Genomic DNA, 12,976 nt, shown 5'->3' with positions numbered 1-12,976 from the left:
GTAGGTTTCCATGCTGCTCTGCCTCCTAAATGGAACTTAGTGCTTCCTTTGCATTTGTTGAGCAAAAAAGGTGTGTTTTTCTTCCATTCCCTAACTCACATTTGGTATATGGTGTTGTTTTTTTTTTTTCTAACCTCTTAGTTCCTACAAGGTGTGAATTGATACTTCTGAAATCATTAAAATTGTGAGAGGAAATGAATAATTTTGCCTTAGGGTTTCTTTGGAAGTCGTGTTGCAGGTATTGCAGATGTTTACCAAAGGCAGTGAGGAGAACTCTTCCTGTATATTTAATACCGGGATTTTGATCATTAAAAGGTCTGGAGAAGAGACTGGATTCAGTGTTCTACAAGGCAGGGCGCTTCCCAGCCCTTCCACTCACACTGTAATTTCTTCTAGGAGTCTTGTCTGTGATGGGAAAAGAGGCTTGTTGACCCGACTGCTTCAGGTCATGAAGAAGGAACCAGCTGAATCCTCCTTCAGGTGGGTTCACTTTGCAATGGAACATGCTGGTTGGAGTTGACTGGGAAGTCAGTTTGTTTTTATACAGTTTACAGCAGTTGGAAATGCTTGAAAATTATAAGCTATGAAAAGATCTGGCTACAAGGGCAGTGCAGGTGAGGGAAATGCCAAAGCTTGTGTTGAGCCTCATGCCCATTAGGGGCAGTGATTTTCTGCAGGATCAACAGCTCTGAATCCAGCTTCAGAAAGAAATTTGATTTTAAACTGTAGTTGTGATAAAATACTCCCCTTGCTCCAAAATTAAGACCTCATTTCTTCTATCTCTCAGGTTTTGGCAAGCAAGGGCAGTTGAAAGTTTCCTGCGAGGCACCACCTCCTATGCAGACCAGATGTTCCTGCTGAAGAGAGGACTCCTGGAGGTAATGAAGTACATGCCAAGCTTCCTCTGTAACATATCTCCGTAGCAACCAAGAAGGATTAATCTGTAATGAATTCTAAAGGGGGTAAAAAAGTAGTGTTAAATATTCACTGGGAATAGGGCAATTTTTGAAAAGTATTTGTGAATTCTGCTTGTGGCAACCAGCATGGGGTGGCCACTTCTGTAACCTGCATCATGGGGGAGTTAAATTAACAGAAGTCTCAAATTGTTCTGTCATCTAAGAACTAGACCTGCAGATAAATGTTTAAATAGTGATTAAATCAGAGTCTATGCTGACGTGCTGGCTTGGCCTAAACTGTGGCGATAACGTGTTTTCCTCCCATGCCAGCATATTCTCTACTGCATTGTTGACAGCGAGTGCAAATCACGAGATGTGCTCCAGAGTTACTTTGACCTCCTGGGAGAACTGATGAAATTCAATATTGATGCGTTCAAGAGGTTCAACAAGTACATCAACACCGATGAGAAGGTAAATATTTGTAAAAAGCTGCCCCCAGTGGGTCAAATTTTGTGCTCTTCTAACCAAAGGTACCACAAAAACTCAGGTTCGTTGGCTGGTTTTGGTGGGATAGTTGAGTTTGGTGCACAGTGAACACGGAGGAGTGAGCTGCCAGATCACAAGCGTGTTTGTTGCTGTAGACACTTGTCTTTCCAGAAGCTTTCCCAGCTGTTCTGAGTCAGCAAGTGCTAAGCTGTTCACAAAACGCTGCCCTGTTATGTGATGGGGTCAGGGCTCAAAGATGGTAGAACGTTTCCCGTGAAGTCACTAGTGTTTGGGTCAAGCTGATAGTTGTGGACTTTGAGACAGGGTCCAAAAAAATCTTTAGCCTGGAGGGGGGTTTCTTCATGGAGATGACTTCATATATTCATTAGTATTACATACTGCAAAAAGACATGGAATCATAGAATGGTTCGGGTTGGAAGGAACCTGAAAGACCATCCAGTTCCAAACCCCCTGCCCTGGGCAGGGACACCTCCCACCAGACCAGGTTGCTCAAACCTGGCCTTGAACCCCTCCAGGGGTGGGGCAGCCACAGCTTCTCTGGGCAACCTGGGCCAGTGACATACCTTATGTTTGATGTTATTTGAACTTACAGACACTTTCAGAAGTTGTGGCTGATGTAATTACCTATAAAACTTAATTGCGTATGTAGATCAAGAATGGGCAGCTCTTTGTGCAAAGTGTTTTTATGGTTTTTGTGCGCTTTGTGTCTGTAACATCAGCTGTGAGGAGGTTCTGAGGGACCTTGTGCTCTTGCTATGTTACTGTAATTTTTCTCTGGTTGCTGTTAGGTCTGGCAGACCTTGGAGAATAGAAGCAGAGATGTATTTAAAAGAAAGATGTATTTAATTTCGGGTTGTTTTCTGGTAAATGAATTCACACATTTTAGAGTATCTGTATTTATGCTTTGCATGTGCTTCCTATTTATTGATTTATAAATTTCTAATTCTCATTCTGTACGAATCCCTGACTGTATTCCTCCCCAGCTCTCTCTGCTGTACAAAATAATTGCAGGAAAACACAGATCTGGAGGAACTAGAGAGGCCAGCAGCCATGCTGTCTCAGCTCCCGCTTTCAAAACAAATAGTGTAGGAATTCTTGGTCTCATTGAAGTGACACGGCTTCAAAAGAGATTTTAGTGGTGCCAGGACTTTGGTGTGTTTCTCTTCATAGTGTTTTTACGGTACTTGCTGTAGGGATGCTTGTACAGTGCTGGTATTGGCTTGGACTGGATGAAGCAGCCCAGGAGTGTGTGTCTCCTCTTATTCCTATTAGAGAGAACAAAGAGGGAATGACCCTGAGTATTTTGGCGTTCAGAACCTAACTCTTGTTTCTGAAGAGAAGGGGAAATCATCCATGTCTGTGAAGCCTTATGTTGGTGAAGTACATTCTGAAAATGGTATGAAACGCTGTTCTGTCAGACCTCAGCCACGAGGGTTCGTGTAGGATGAATCTCTTTGTTTGTTTGCTTTTTAATGCAACGCTAAAAAGTATTTCTCTTTAGTTCCAGATATTTTTAAATCAGATCAACAGTTCGTTGGTTGACTCGAACATGCTTGTTCGCTGCATTACACTGTCCCTGGACCGGTTTGAGAATCAGTCTGATGCTAAAGGTAAAGAATAAGAAGTGGGGTGGGTGTATTTGGTAGTGATAATGGTTATTTTAAGTCTGGGCTTTGTAAATTCTGGTTTTAAACAGAAAAATGCCCCCCTGCAGGTTTGTTGCTACAGCCTGAGCACCAGTTGTAATGCCATATTGCTTGGATCAATGTGTCTGAACTTTAAGCAGCTGATGATTGTCTTTTTCCTCTTGCTGCAGTTGCAGAAGTCCTGTCAGAGTGCCGCCTGTTATCATACATGTCCCAGATGTCCATGAGAATGTCCTTTCTTTTCCGTCTCATTAATATTATTCATGTACAGACACTTACACAGGTAAAGAGCTGACATTAACTTTGCAGTTCTCTTGCTGATGGTGTGTAGTGATGAACTGGGCTGGGAGTGGGGAGGAACCTGGCTTCTGTTGAGGACACCTTTGTCCCTTCTTTCTAGATACACGTTACCTGCATGCTTACCATGAGCCGGTTTTGTAAGGATGTGTACAACCAATGTGGGTTTTTTTTTGTTGTTGTTTGACCTCCTGTGTCATTTTGACTTTTAGGAAAATGTCAGTTGTTTAAACACAAGTTTAGTTATCCTAATGCTGGCCCGAAGGAAAGAAAAGCTCCCTTTTTATCTGCGCACTTTGCAACAGATGGAATATACAGAAAAATACCCGGGCTTCATCCTGAACAACTTCCACAGTCTCCTGCGATTCTGGCAGCAGCATTACCTCAACAAGGATAAAGACAGCACCTGCTTAGAAAATGTATGTAAAGCTCTTACCATAGCAAGAATGGATCACAGCAATATCTGCCTACTGGTCACCTGGCAAAAATGGGAAGTGAGAGGTTGTGAAGGAAAAAAAGGGAGTGAGTTCTGCCCCCAGTGTAACTTTCTGTAGTGCTTCTCACACCCTCTTACCCAGCCACGTCCCTTCTGCGAGCACTAAGACTGCCACAAGGCCAGTGCTGGGTCTCCCTGCAAATAACACCGTAGGTCTTGGCTCTGGCACCCAGAAGTGAGACTTGGCAGTGCTGACCAGGTTTGGGATGGCCAGCCCTGCATGAGGGTGTGGAGGCAGGACAGAATCTAGCTCCCAGGCTGGTTAGCACCTTAACCAGGCTGTCCTCTCACTCCTTGGCCTGGCAAATGCTTCAGGAGGAGTATCTGGTGTAGCTGACAGAAGACTAGGCAGCTGCCCTGTGGAAAGTAGCCCACAAGCTTCCACTCCAGAGCTTGGGCGCTGAGAAGAGGAAGAAATGAGCTGTGATGAGAAGATGACTCCCTGGTATTTGCCCTGGAAGGCTCAAGTGAGGTAGCACAGGTTTCTTCCTTCATTTTTTCAGTGCTTTTGGTTGCAGCTTTAACAGATTTTTAATGTGTTCATGAAAAAGCCCTTTTCTGAAGTGCATGTCCCCATGGTTGTGACGTGAGCACAGTGCAGGCAGTCTCCTATAGATGAGGTACCTAACGAGGGGGAGGATTAGGTCTTGGAGGTAGTTAAAATGAGGAGCTTCAGTTCCCCAGGAAGGAGAAGTGCGATGGAGGGCACCCAAATGGGAAGGAGAGGCTGCAGTGAATGGTGCAGACGTGTCACACTTTTCTCTCAGCCTTATTTGGGGCAGTAGGTTTGGGTTCCTGCTGGGCTGAGACCTAGGGAGCGGCAGGGTGACGGGTGGCCTGCAGTACCCGGCCACTGTGTGACAGCATCTGTGACGTGGTTTGACAGGTCCCCGGTCCTGAGCTGCGGAGGGGAGATGCTGCCGAGACCAACGCTGTCTGCCACTGCGGCATTTTGGGGTCGCATTGCGCTGTGCATGAATGTTATGGTGCTTATCATGTCTTGGGCCACTGTGGGTGTGGAAATAGTCAGTTGTCCAGTGTGTAAAGTCTTTGTGTAACAGATGATGTGGTGAAGGGCTACCAGAGAGGCCCTTTGGCCTTCAGAGAATGACACAGGAGGGACGTGAGCAAGGAGGGTGTATTGTCCTTGTGCTTTCCCTAGGAGTGGGAGCAACTGCCGGCATTGGCTTGTTCTGCAGCGCCATGGCGTCTCAGTTTGTGTTTGGACTGGAGAACAAAGGAGAAGTTTGGGCTTGTGTGTGTGTGTCCTGGTCATGGGCAGTCCTGTTGGTCACCCCATGCTGTTCTCAGGGCTATAGTTGCCACAGGTGCTGGTAGCCCCTGCCTGCAGTAGGAGGCTGGTTGTATAAGGTGCAGTGGGTTCAGTATAGAACCGTAGAATAGTTTGGGTTGGAAGGGACCTTAAACATCATCCAGTTCCAACCCCCTGCCCTGGGCAGGGACACCTCCCACCAGACCAGGTTGCTCAAAGCCCCCTCCAGCCTGGCCTTGAACCCCTCCAGGGATGGGGCAGCCACAGCTTCTGTGGGCAACCTGGGCCAGGGTCTCATCACCCTCACAGCAAAGAATTTCTTCCCAAGATCTCATCTCAATCTCCCCTCTTTCAGTGTCAAACCCTTCCCCCTCCTCTTATGGCTCCCCTCCCTGATCAAGAGTCCCTCCCCAGCTTTCCTGGAGCCCCTTTAGGGACTGGAAGGGGCTCTAAGGTCTCCCTGGAGCCTTTTCTTCTCCAGGCTGAACCCCCCCAACTCTCTCAGCCTGTCCTCACAGCAGAGGGGCTCCAGCCCTCCCAGCATCTCTGTGGCCTCCTCTGGCCCCGCTCCAACATCTCCATGTCCTTCTGATGCTGGTGGCCCCAGAGCTGGAGGCAGCACTGCAGGGGGCGCTCCCCAGAGCAGAGGGGCAGAATCCCCCCCTCACCCTGCTGGCCACGCTGCTGGGGATGCTGCCTGGGATATGGGGGGCTTTCTGGGCTGCCAGCGCACATTACCGGCTTGTGTAGAGCTTCTCATCCACCAACACTCTCAAGTCCTTCTCCTCAGGGCTGCTCTCCATCCATTCTCCGACCAACCTGTATTTGTGCCTGGGATTTCCCTGACCCAGGTGCAAGGCCTTGCACTTGGCCTGGTTGAATTTCATGAGGTTTGCACGGACCCACCTCTCCAGCCTGTCCGGGTCCCTCTGGGGATGTATTCACCCTTGCAGCTCCACGCCCTGGGGAGGATAGACAGACTGGGGAGTCAGAGCTGTGAAACTGTGGGGCTGGAGAAGCCGGGCTGAACAGGAGGCGATTTTCAGTTCTCTCAGTTGAACACCTTTGGGATGTATCTTCTGCTGCGTGTTGGTGCTTGCAAACCACACTAACCATCCTCTTCCTCTCTTCCCACAGAGCTCATGTATTAGTTTTACCTACTGGAAAGAGACTGTATCTATACTGCTCAGTCCAGACCGGACGTCCCCCTGTGCCATAGTTAGCTACATCGACGAGGCTTACATGGACATTGACAGAGACTTTTCCGAGGAGTAATTCTTCACTCTGGCTTCCGATGGACAGCGCTTGGAGGGTACCTCGCAGCCCGTGGATTTTCAGGGATACGCTGTGTAGTGTGTGTGTGCGTGTGCGGCTTGGAAACCGTGGAGCGTTACTGCATTGTCAAAATCCCGGCCCCTTCCCGGTCCCCCATCTCTGATATCTGACGGATGAGACTTTGAGAGCTCTCTGGGCAACACATTCAGGGATGTATCTTCCAGTTGTTCTGGGATAAAAATACTCACCTGCAAATACCAGCCTCTTTATCATTATTTTTTTTCCTCTCCTGGTCCAACGGGGCTGGTCAGAGATGGTTTTTTGCTGACAGAGGAGGATACTCTGTATGTGCCAATTTCGTTGTGGCTGTTTTTCATGGCTACCAGAATTAGCAAGTCAAAAAGCACAGCAATTGCCCTCCAAATGTGAGGTCCAAGGAGCCGGTCTGACGGGGAGCCCACCACACCAGCCACCTGCAGAGCCAGCAGGAGGACTCCCTGCGGGTGGAACTCTTCTGTCGGGGTTTGGAATCGGGGGTTCAGGGTTGGTCGGAGTGTGACTGTGTATGCGTGTGTGTGTGTGCGCTTTCAATTCCTGAGAGCCCCAGCTCCCGTCACCTCTTCACCACCTATTTTTGGATCATTTGGTACTAAATCTGTCTGTCCGTGCGGTAAGAGAGAGCCTCTGCTCCTGCTGTCCTTCCTGCACATCCCTCCCACCCCAAGGCGTTTCACGGCGCTGCGGAGAACAGAGACGTTTCAGCAGCAGTGGGATTGCAACAGGGGTTGGCTTTTTCATGGAGCAGTAGCATTAAAATGTACTAATTTTTTTTTATTTTTTTTTTTCAACTTGCGGCTTGTCCCTTCTTGGGTAACTAATCTGGTTTTAAAATCCTTTCCAGGACCATTGCTCTTGATGCTAACCTGCTATGCCTGGAGTCTTCTGTCAGTCTCTGCTTTCGGTCTTTAATATCAACACACACATTAATCTTGAAGTGCAATATTTACTGGAGATGTCAGGTTTTGGTTTTTGGTTTGTTTTTTTTTTTTTTCCTGGATCTATTTTAATCACCATGTGTTAAACGCTAGGAATAAACACTCCTGGTTGAAAGGAACTTTGTAGGATATTGTTGGGAAAGGGGGAATTGAGGTTTTGGCAGTCCTGATCACCAAACCTGCATTGCTCCGAGACAGTCAGATTCCCAGGAAAGAAATCCAGCCTGAAGTCCTGAGCCACTGCATTTAAGTCAAAAAAAAATACATGTCTTGCAGCTCCAGCTAAAAGAAACCGGTTTTCTTTGAAACATGCATCTGAATTTTTTTTTATGTTTTCTTAACTTATTTGATGAGACGACTTGACGTGGGCTCTATCCAGGCTCCAGAGAGAGCCCAGGGGCGAGGATGTCCCAGAGCTGTGGCATGTTGTCTCTAATCTTTGCCAGCAGAACGAGACCCCGCTCTGAGGGTCCCTCCCCTGGGGCCTGGATGAGCGGAGGAGGCTTCCAGCCCCAGCTGCAGGACTTGCTCTCCAGAAGTCATCCTTTCTCCTCTCACTGATCTCACACTTAGGTCTCCTGCTGGGGATTTGCAGTCAGCGCTTTGCTTGCGGGATGGTCAGAGCTTCTGCGCTGACCTGGAGCCTCGCGGGAGCTCCTGGGGACCCTTGTGTCCCTCCTGGGGGGACCAAATCTCCACCCAGCTCTCCTGAGGTTGCCCCGGTGGCACCCCCTGTGTCGGGGAGCTCCTCGTTGGGCAGCTGCAACTCTCTGTTCTTCATCAGGTCACCTCCACCCACCCCCTCCCTCCCCCCAGCTAATTTCTTTCTCATCTGTACTTTTTTTTTTGCTCTTGGGTATTGGTGGTTTTGGTGTATCTTTGCTGCTTCTTATCTGTAATAGATGTACACTTAAAAATAAATGCTTCAAATTAAAAAGGCTTTTAAGTTAAGGGATGCCTTTTCCATAGCGTAGTTAATTGCTGCATCCAGTGGTTGCTGCTATAAACCCCCAGAGTCTCATTTACATCTCTCTATTTATGGCACGTGCAGTTGGGGCGGAGCTGCCACAGCACCAGCTTTGTCTCCTGCCTGGTGGCTTTCCTCCTCCCCAGCCTGGGACCAGAGGAACTTCTGCATCCTAGCCTGGCTCCAGGCAGCTCGGCTTCGCTTTGGCCCAGTTGGCCCTGGCTGCAGAGAAGGGCACAGGGAAGAAACTCTGGCAACGGAGCACGCTGGTCCCCAGGGACAAGGCTCTGGGGACAAGCACGCGGGGAGGGTCACAGGCAAATTTTAACTGGGGGCCACCTCTGTCCATGGCAGGTGCCTCCAGAGTCTCATTTTGAGAGGGACCAGACAGCTCTGTCCTTCATCCTTGTTTTGTCTTATTTACGGAGAGCGTGGGGAGGAAGGGTCCTACGTGGTGCCGGGGGGCTTCGGCGGAGGGCTGTGGGGGGGACACCCCTGTCACTAACCAATACTTCTGGAAGTCTGCACTATCCCCATGGATTGCTGAGGTTCGTGCTGCCCAGATTAATGCCAATTTACTAACTGCAAATAAACGTATTAAATGGAAACTATTAAAGAAATCTATTTTAAAGAAACGAGTGGAGGTGTCTTTCTTTGCAGTCCCTTTGCCAAAGCTGAAACCCCCCCTCCCTCTGTCCTGCAGGAATGGAAGGGGGGAGATTTTTATGTTCTCCCCAGGAGTAATGGTTTCGGTGAGGTCTGTTGTGTCCTCCCCCCTCACCTGAAAGAGGCCTGGAATGTTTTGGTGGGAAGGGATGAGGAAAGGGCTTTTATCCCAAAAGCCACTGAAGGCCTGGAGCGAGGGAGAGGGGAGGGCTGTGCCTCTCTCCTGCCTGTGAAAGATGTCCCCAAAGACCCCATCGTTGGCCCCCATGTCTCCAGCAGCAGAGCCCAAGGCCCTGGTTACCCTGTGACAGACACAATGGAACAAGTCCTGGCACATCTACGTTTATTCACACGGTTCAAAGCTGGTGGTGGCTGTTGCAGCCATTTGCCTCCAGGCTACAGCAGGCGGCTGGGTACGGGATAGGGTGGGACAGGGCTCCCACTACTCGTGCTGGCAAAGAAAACCCCCCCCAAAAGGGGTTTCGGTGAGATGCTGGGCCTGGAGGCAGGGAGGACCCTGCCAGAGGAGGTAGGGGGGTGGGGGGGAATCTTACCTTGGAGGTGATGACCTCCCTGGTGCGGGCGCGCAGCTTGTTGACCTGCGTCTCAGCGATGTCGGCGCGTTCCTCGGCATCATCCAGCTCGTGCTGCACCTTGCGGTACTTCACCAGGTTGGAGTTGGCCTGCTGCTCCTGGAGGGGATGAGGGAAGTGGGTGCATGGGGCACAGCCGGAACACCAGGCACCCCATGCTGGCTCATGGTCCTTGTGGCCATCCTGGGCCACCCCCAAGAAGGACAGCACCGTCCTCCACCCCAGAAGAGCTGCAGTGGGGACAGGTACTTACCGCCTCCTCAAACTGGCGTTTGTAGCTCTTGACCTTGCTCTGCAGCTTGTCGATCAGGTCCTGCATCCGTGTCAGGTTCTTCCGGTCTTCCTCAGCCTATAAGAGCCCCAACCCCGTTAGCAGGACCCCACCAGACACCACCCCCACCCCCCCCCCCCAGCTCAGGCTCTACCTGCCCCATATCCAGGTGTCCTAGTGGTGCTAGGGCCCTTCACACACAGAGAGCACCAACTCAGCCCCCCCCATCCCCTGGTCCACCACCAAGTTTAGGAGATGCCAGGAAAGAAGCAAGACAGAGACACAGGTGGTGGACATTGGGACAGGTAGAAGCCCATCCTGCCCTTGTTGGTCCCTGCACAGCACCCGGAACAAGCCAGGGCTGGAATGTTGGATAACACAAGGCTCTGAGCAGAGGGAGAGCTGGGCCAAGTCCTGCTGGGCTGGAGCTGGGCTTGGTGTTGCTGTACCTGGTAGCTCAGCTCCTTGATCCTCCGCTCATACTTGCGAATGCCCTTCTGGGCTTCAGCCATCTTCTTCTGCTCCGAATCCAACTCTCCCTCCAGCTCCCGCACCTGCGGGTGGAGAGAGGCCACCTCAGCACCCTCCTCCCGACCACCAGCCCCAGCGGAGGTCAAATCCCTTTCCCCAGCTCACAGTAGCCACAGCCAAGGCTGAGCCACCCCAAGCAAAGGCCTGGAGCTGGCCCCGGGCTTGTAGGTCCTCAGAGAGTGCCCCTCACTGCCCACGGTCCCCCTGTGGCCCAGCCTGCCCCCAGACAGATGGGGCAGCACCAGTGCTCTGCAGAGCCTGGTGCCACAGGGGCTAGGACAGTGCCAGGAGCCTGGCTCCTGGGTGGCACAGCCGGGGATCTGCCCCTGACACCTCACCCTGGCCTCCAGCTTCTGAATCTGCTTCTTGCCCCCCTTGAGAGCAATCTGCTCTGCTTCGTCCAGCCGCATCTGCAGGTCCTTGATGGTCTGCTCCATGTTCTTCTTCATCCGCTCCAGGTGCGCACTCGTGTCCTGTTCCTTCTTCAGCTCCTCTGCCATCATGGCAGCCTGCAAGGCCAAGAGCACAGAGGAATCACCACAAGGTCAGGCAGCCTTGCCAGACACAGAGGCTCAATGGAGAAGCTCTGAGAACCTCCCCCCTCCTCCCACCCACCAGCCCCAGAGGGTGCAGGGCATCCTTGCCCAACCACAGAGCACCATCCCCACTGCGTTCTTACATCCGTGATGGCCTTCTTCGCCTTCTCCTCAGCATTGCGGCACTCCTGCACTGCATCCTCCACCTCGCTGCTCAGCTGGGAGATGTCGGTCTCCAGCTTCTTCTTCTGGTTGATCAGGCCCGTGTTCTGCGGACAGAGCAGGGCAGTGGCACAGGGACTGGCCCTTCACTGTGGCCACCAGTCTCCTGCTGTTCCAGGGCCAGCAGAGACCCCGGATCTCGTGGTCCCTCACCTGGGAGTGGAGCAGGTTGACCCTCTCAGTAGCCTCCAGCAGCTCCTGCTCCGCCAGCTTCCTGCTCCTCTCTGCCTGCTCCAGCGCTGCCCGCAGCTCCTCCACCTCCGCCAGCAGCAGGTTGTTGCGGCGCTCCAGGGCGGCCGCCTGCTCCTTCAGGTCATCGTTGTGGCGTTGAGTGTCATCCAACTCGATTTGCAGGTCCTGCAGGGCAGAACGAGGTCAGTGAGGACAGGAGGGAGCTGGGGCTGGCATTGGGGACAGCACCGAGCCCATCCCATCTGTGGCCACCCAACCTTGATCTGGGCCTGGAGCTGGCGACCCAGTTTCTGGAACTCGGCAGCCTGGCGGTTGGCATGGCTCAGCTGGATCTCCATCTCGTTCAGGTCTCCCTCCATCTTCTTCCTCAGACGGACAGCCTCGTTCTTGGCCCGGGCCTCCGCATCCAGCGTGGCCTGCATGGAGTCCATGGCGCGCTGGTGGTTGCGCCTGTGGGAGGGACGATGCATCAGCCCCATCCACCCGGGGACACCCACTCTGGGGCAGTCCTATTAGGGCCATGGTGCCAGCTCGGCCCCCACAGCGGTGGCCCAGCCTGTCCCCTCTCAGCACACACCTCAGGTTCTCAAACTCCTCGTCCTTCTCCGCCAGCTTCCTGTCCACATCAGCCTTGATCTGGTTCAGCTCCAGCTGGATGCGCAGGGTCTTGCTCTCCTCATGCTCCAGGGCTCCCTAGAGACAGTGGCAGTCATAAGAAGGTGGCCCCAGGGGACAATGGATCTCCCCAGCCACCCATCGCAGCCTGGCCTTGTCCCCCAGCCTGGATTTATGGGGAGCAGGGCAGGTGGAGCGACCCCAGAGTGCTGTTGGGGTTATACAACTCCCCTTAGGACTGTCACCCTGCCAGCACGGTGTGGGTCACTGCACAGCACTGTCTGACGGGCGTGGGACGGGGGCTCTTGAGGGCAGTGGGCATGTGCAAGCATCAGTGGGAAAGAAGGACCCACCTCAGCCTCTTCCAGAGCTGCCTGGATATCGCTCTTCTCACTCTCCAGGGCTTTCTTCAGCTTCTCCAGCTCATGGATGGTTTTGCCGCTCATACTGATCTGGTCAGTCAGATCAGCAATTTCCTCTGGCAGGGACAGAAGGGCATTTGTTCAGGACAGGGTCTGCAGGGCCAGCCCCATGCAGATGACATTCCCTTCCCTTTTCCCAAGCTTGGCCCATGTCCCACTGGCCCCTTGGATTGCAGCCAAGGTTGTGCTCGGGGAAGAGGCACCAGCCCTCATTGCTGGGCCCTGAGCGCTCCCCTGTGCCCTGGGTGAAGGACGGGGCATGGGAGAGGTGTATGGGCCCATGGAGACCTGCTTCTCCAAGATCAGCACCCCCAACCCAGTGACATTCCTCAGCCATGGCACTCCTGGCAGCACAACATGCACCATTTGCAAACAAGAGCCAGGTGACACTGCCCATTGGCCCGGAGTGTCCCCAGAAAGAGGGCAGGACACATGCTGGCTTCCTGGTGGGGCTGCTGATCCCTCCAAGGAGGAAATGGGGCAGGCTCAGCTGAGCAGCAAGGTCTGCTCCCTGCCTACAAGGGACCCCCATCCCACCACACGGCTGAGGACAGGGGAGCCATGGGTTGCCCGTGA

General features: G+C 52.3%; 2 protein-coding genes across 2 annotated transcripts in view; one reads left to right on the top strand and one right to left on the bottom strand.

Moving 5' to 3' along the window:
• TRPC4AP (transient receptor potential cation channel subfamily C member 4 associated protein) overlaps positions 1-8,980 on the top strand; it is a 40,332-nt gene extending 31,352 nt beyond the window's left edge. The window contains exons 13-19 of the mRNA XM_074157597.1: positions 397-480; positions 788-878; positions 1,227-1,367; positions 2,905-3,013; positions 3,220-3,332; positions 3,559-3,765; positions 6,253-8,980. Coding sequence (XP_074013698.1) covers positions 397-480; positions 788-878; positions 1,227-1,367; positions 2,905-3,013; positions 3,220-3,332; positions 3,559-3,765; positions 6,253-6,390 — 883 coding nt within the window. The 3' untranslated portion in view covers positions 6,391-8,980. The remainder of the gene's footprint in view (positions 1-396; positions 481-787; positions 879-1,226; positions 1,368-2,904; positions 3,014-3,219; positions 3,333-3,558; positions 3,766-6,252) is intronic.
• Positions 8,981-9,339: 359 nt separating this feature from the next.
• MYH7B (myosin heavy chain 7B) overlaps positions 9,340-12,976 on the bottom strand; it is a 28,790-nt gene continuing 25,153 nt past the window's right edge. Inside the window, exons 33-42 of the mRNA XM_074156863.1 lie at positions 12,332-12,456; positions 11,941-12,056; positions 11,621-11,813; positions 11,325-11,528; positions 11,093-11,218; positions 10,752-10,922; positions 10,332-10,436; positions 9,865-9,960; positions 9,573-9,710; positions 9,340-9,469 (exon numbers count right to left, since the gene is read on the bottom strand). Coding sequence (XP_074012964.1) covers positions 9,461-9,469; positions 9,573-9,710; positions 9,865-9,960; positions 10,332-10,436; positions 10,752-10,922; positions 11,093-11,218; positions 11,325-11,528; positions 11,621-11,813; positions 11,941-12,056; positions 12,332-12,456 — 1,283 coding nt within the window. The 3' untranslated portion in view covers positions 9,340-9,460. The remainder of the gene's footprint in view (positions 9,470-9,572; positions 9,711-9,864; positions 9,961-10,331; positions 10,437-10,751; positions 10,923-11,092; positions 11,219-11,324; positions 11,529-11,620; positions 11,814-11,940; positions 12,057-12,331; positions 12,457-12,976) is intronic.

The sequence above is a fragment of the Numenius arquata genome, chromosome 12 (assembly GCF_964106895.1).
Source record: "Numenius arquata chromosome 12, bNumArq3.hap1.1, whole genome shotgun sequence".
NCBI classification, from domain to species: domain Eukaryota; kingdom Metazoa; phylum Chordata; class Aves; order Charadriiformes; family Scolopacidae; genus Numenius; species Numenius arquata.
The sequence above is the reverse complement of the archived record's forward strand: the minus strand, read 5'-3'. Positions and strand labels throughout refer to the sequence as shown.